At 32.9% G+C, this 5,787-nt stretch overlaps 1 protein-coding gene across 1 annotated transcript; it reads left to right on the forward strand.

Moving 5' to 3' along the window:
* The first annotated feature begins 398 nt into the window (after positions 1-398).
* Positions 399-2,142, forward strand: LOC110420612 (uncharacterized). The gene is made up of 2 exons (XM_021433990.2): positions 399-1,610; positions 1,917-2,142. Exons 1-2 carry the CDS (start codon positions 680-682, stop codon positions 2,021-2,023), a joined length of 1,038 nt encoding a protein of 345 aa, XP_021289665.1. The 5' UTR covers positions 399-679; the 3' UTR covers positions 2,024-2,142.
* Positions 2,143-5,787: the final 3,645 nt, after the last annotated feature.

Genomic DNA, 5,787 nt, shown 5'->3' on the forward strand with positions numbered 1-5,787 from the left:
CCTAAACAAACTTGGGAAAGGGAGTTTAGTGTAGACTAAAATTGGGATAGCATATGATCATATTAATTGATTTTCCTATAGGATAGGGATATACCTATAGGCCATATGTAGCTAGATTAGAGCTTGAACTGAATGAGTCTATTTTAATTTCAATTCACATAGGGATATAGTGTTTTAGTTAAAATAGATATTTTTATAAGATGAGTCGGGAGACCCTTATAAATAATTTAGGACTCTAGGTTAGCAATTCAACCCATTGAAATAAGTTAAGAAAGAGAGGTAAGATTTAGATGAAGTGTGAGGGATATTGTAATCCTAGGCTTGTTTGATTTGCTGTTTGCCCAATTATCTTATTGCTTTAATTTGTAATCAAATTAGTTTTAGTTGCGTAATTTTTAGTTCAATTAGAATTAAGATTTTAATTATTTGAATAAAACTAAATTGTTTTAATTTTAGTACTTAGTAAAATTTTAGATCAATTCCCTGTGGGATCGATACTCTGCTTGCTAATATACTATCTATTCGATACGTATACTTGCGTAGTAGAATTTTAACTGACAAGTTTTTGGCGCCGTTGCCGGGGAATTGTTTCTAGAATTTATACTGATACTAATACCAAGCAAATTAGTCTTAATTCAAAATTTTTTTATTTTATTTTTAGGTACTTTTGGTTGAGGTGATGAATTATAGTAACTATCGGTGGACATCTGAACAATTTGTGCCTAGGAGGGTTGTTAGTGATTATGAATTGGCTATCAGTGCTTTGGCCACCGAAGTTGATGCTTTGTCTCAAAAAATTGATACTTGGGGTATTAATGTTTTTCAAAGTCCTTTTGTGGCATGCGAGCTTTGTGGAGATAGGCATTCAAGTGATTGTTGTCCAACCTATTCTGAATCAATGCAATTTGATGGAAGCTTCAATGGGCAGCAAAACAATTCATACTCCAACAGTTACAACTCATGGTGGAATCACCCAAATTTTTCATGGAGTAATGATCAGGATCCTACATATTCATCACAACCTATTTTTCAGCATGATTTCCAGTCACAAGTTAGAGCCCCTATACTTGAGAAGAAGCTAACTTTGGAGGATATGCTGATACAGTTCATGACAAAGAATGATGCCATCATTCAAAGTCGAGCAGAATCAATCCAAAATCTTGAGACTCAATTAGGCCAACTTGTTAATTACATCAACAATAGGCCTCAAGAAATTTTACCAAATGACACTGAGCCTAATCCTAGAAAAGAAGAATATGGTAAGCATCTTGATGAGATAAATGGCAAGAATGTGGTAGATGATGAAGATAAAGTAGATCAAGGTAACACTTCCACCAATCAAGTTCGAGATGAAAAAATTAAGCAAGAGGAGGAAGTATTTACACCACCACAAGTCAAGCCATATGTGCTTCCTATTCCTTTCCTAGATACAGCTGCTAAGTTACCTAAAGCGGCTATTGATATGGAAAATCCAAAGAAACTCCTTGAAGCTTGTTTGGTTCAAGTGGCAACAACAAAGGACCAGAATGAAGAACTCACAAATGTTACACATGTTTTGAAGGCTACACCAAAAGTGCATTATCCAAGAAGAACTCAATTTGAGAAGTTAGGTAAAAGTCAGCCTATTCCACCATCTTGGGTTGAGCAAGCACCAAATCTTGAGTTAAAGCCACTACGACCTTATCTTAAGAGGAGACTACTTTCACACCTCAAGCTTTTTCCATGCAAACTCCAACCTCCTTATAGGGTGAATGAGACCTCAACCAAAGTCAAGCTAGTGACTATAAACGAGCGCTTCTTGGGAGGCAACCCAAGCTATATTCTTTTTGATTTAGTTGTTATTCTAGTTCCTTTTTGTTTTTCAATTTAAATAAGTAGTTCTAATCTCTCCCTAGCTTGTTTTGCTATGTATGCAGATTTGGAAAGCATGAAGATGAGGAGAAAGAAGATTAGAGCTTTCAAGGCACTACCACCATTGATAGGGAAGTTTCTTTTTCTTATTCTTTTTAACTTTTCACATTGAGGACAATGTGCAATTTAAGTTTGGGGGAAGGTTTTATTGTTATTAGTTTTTGTGATAGTTTAGGTTAATTTATTTTTGTTATTTTTTCAACTAGATTTACTTGTACTAGTTTCATTTAATTTACCTATCCAATGATGAGAATATTGTTTGAGTGTTATATAAATTCTCATGCTAAGCTTTGCTATTAGGTTGAAATTTCTACATTTTGAGCACTATGTCTTTTCCTTAGATTTATTGTATATATTTAGAAAAGGTTTATGTGAATGCAAATTTTTGAATTATGTATTAAGTTTTAGAATTTGTTTGATTCTCTCTCGAGGCGAAATCCTAGGCTATACTTAGTTAAGAAGATGATTTAGGCCATTTTTAGACCGATTGAGCCTTTTGTAGCCTTTTGTAGCTCTCTGGAATTTTGTATGTGTGCTTCCTTTCATCAACGCTGCAGCCTTGTTCTCCCAGCGCTGTGGCAGTCTATCAAATTCAAATGTGAGTTTCACCCTGATATGTTAGGAACTGGGCAAAGTAGTAAACATAAAAGTTTTATCCCTGTCTCTTAACTTTCCAATGGATTAAGAATCACATCAATTGGACTTCTGGATTGAAAGATTTTCTCCCAATACCACATCATGTTCAGTCTTTACATACTGCTGCAGTGATCCGGCTTTGACAAATATTTTGACCATGATCCAATCAGAACTAGGCCAATTGGTGAACATAAACATTGTTTCGCTTCTTCTTATAATTCGATTGGTCTAAGAATCACCTCATTAGAAGTTTTTTAGAAAGAGATATGGTCAAAATACTGAAACATATATGAATGAAGCTATCACCATACTTGCACTGATTTTCATCAAATGAGTCTTTTTCATCAATTTCCTACAAAAGCCATAAGAGAAATTAGCAATAACTACTCTTAAAGTAATTTAAAATAAAATAACCTAAAATTTAACTAAAATAACTTAAATTAATCACTTAACAAGTAATCAAACTTAAACTAAAAAAAAAACCTAAAATGCTAAAATTCGAACCTAAAATCTCAAAGATCTAGCTACTTAAGCTCCCAAAATGAGTCAAAATAACTCTATATAATAGAGTTATCATTGGCTATCTTGAAATCTAGAGAATGTATCATGCAAACTTTTGCATCACATCCCATTTCTTGGAAGGATCATGATCAGCGCATGGACTCGGACGAGCATAACCTGCTAAGCCCAAGCAGCCTCTTATCATAAACATCATTAAACATTGATCATTGCATGCGGAAGTGTCTTATAACATCCATTAACATATAATATCATCATGTATGCATTCATAAAACTTATAACACCATTAAGGAACTTCTCAACTTAATTGTGTAAATTCAAAAATTTCACATATAGTAACAAGTGCCACTGTCACAATGCCCAATAACATTAAATGTCAACAACACCCTCGGGTGTCCATGTAGGCTCTCGAGCCATCATCATAATCTCATACATAACATTATCAATGTACAATGCCCAAACATTGACAACATTAGCATAAACATGTTCATAGTCTATAAACATAAACATATGGTAAGACCAACTTGTAAGCGAAACATGACTAGATCTCTAGGCTACAAATGGCTACTAAATCACCTACCAAAAGAGATATGGATCAAGTCTCTATGACACTGGTTGCTATCTATTGCTATTTGTTATCATTGATCTGTAAACAAAAGTAATTGGAGAAAATCACGTGTGAGTCACAAAGACTCCATGAATGGATACAAGCAGGGGACAAGCTAGGGTATAAAAATTTCATAAACATGCATTTGAAATCTCATGCCATTCATAAATCATTTAATCATAAAGTTCATTAAACATGGTATTTAAACACAATTTAAATAGCATTTACATGAAAACAAGTTTACATAACTTTTAAAAACCTTTTCACCTTTGAAAAACCTTCAAAACAAGTCAAAACATACAATTTTCTGACTCGTCTATTGCTAGATGATGAACATCTATCGATAGATTTGAAAGCAGAATGCTTCCTATCACATTTTGTCTGCTGTCTATCAATAGATGTTTTACATGTATCAATAGATAACCTCTAAAACTCTATTTTTGAGCAAAATTCTACATTTTTGCCCTTTTTTAAGTCCCTTTACCTCTTAAAGACTATCCTTAAGGCCTAGTTTACTTCACAAAGCACATTCTCATGCCATCACAGAGTATAAATCAATGAACTTAACTTGTAACATTTCATAGACATAATAATCATCATTATTCCTTTAATATTAAAATTGACATATTGCGATAATTTAACCCCCATTAACCTTGGGTTGGCAATATGCAACCCTATTACACCTTAGGCATTTATGATGTATCGTAAAAGTGAAGTCGTCACTACACCCTATGTGAATGGAATCAATTGCACTCGTTAAGTTCTTATAGTCATAGCATTTGGTATGTGGAATATCCATCACATACATGATTACTCATCTCATAAGGTATATGGAATTGACATCATATTCTCATCTCATGGCATCTCCTTATGCTTATTCCATTTTCTCATGTAGTATGGAAAACATACACTGCACTCGTAATCTCATGACAATCATCATGATTTATCAATCACCTAATGTCATATATGCAATACACATCATACACATAAACATAGCATCTTAGATGGAAAATCATCATACAATCCATCACACATTTCATGCCTCAACATATCTAACATGCACATCATAGAATACATGCATTAATCATAAATCATATCAAGTACCCACACTAGCCCGAAGATCGGAGTAATGGAGTGCTTCAATCAATAAGGTGTTTGTCCCCCATTGTTGAAAACTAATACATAATAAAATACTTTTTGTACATAGTAGGCTGCAAAACAAATTTTAAAATAGTTTTCTCATCCATAATTACTTTCATTTCATAGACATTTGCAAAAATCATACTCAATAAATTTCCTCAAATCATGCTTCAACTTTCCTTATCAAAATAATTTTGAAAATGGTGTATCCACTCATGTCGATTGAAAATCCAATCACAACTTTTCTCTAATGATTTCCTTGGAGTTTTTGATCATTCCTAACTCACAATAATCAGAGCAATCAATTTCTAAACTAATAATCTCAAATTAATCATTTTAAAATCAATACATCTTTTACTTTTACCTCAGATGATTTCAATAACTGTATTGATAAATTTTGGTTTTAAAAACAAAATTGAAAAAGTTTGACTAAAATTAAATTTGCAGCTCTCATTTACCATAGGAAACGTACTTCAAAAATTATGAAAAAAATCATTTTTGCTCATCTAAATATCAAGGGAATCATTATCACCAATTTTTATTTTCAAAAGATTGTTCTATAAAATCACATGTTTTGGCTCCTTCTAGACTTAGAAAAATTTTTGCTCTAAAAGTAATAGATAACCAAAGTATCAATGAATTCCTTTTAAAGTTTAAAACTAAGTTTGATATTCAAAACATGTAATCTATATCCTCACCTATGGATTTCTTAACTTATTCTTTTACTCAAGGTGAGATTTCAGATTCTTCCCCCCTATGAAAATTCATCCTCGAACTTAATTAATGCATTAACTTTTGTAAAATAAGTGCGGATACTTCTCTCATGTCAGGACCCAAACCTGGGGGTCTATGACCATCACACCAGCCTAGCAGGCAAGCCCACTAGAACCGAACAAGCCTCAAAGTTCACAATCATGTAACACAAAGCCAAGGAATTCTATAATTAATTATTCACAATAAAACCAAATATATTA

Source organism: Theobroma umbraticum, unplaced genomic scaffold (assembly GCF_002168275.2).
Source record: "Theobroma umbraticum cultivar Fairchild unplaced genomic scaffold, ASM216827v3 scaffold_86.0, whole genome shotgun sequence".
In the NCBI taxonomy this organism is placed as follows: Eukaryota; Viridiplantae; Streptophyta; class Magnoliopsida; order Malvales; family Malvaceae; genus Theobroma; species Theobroma umbraticum.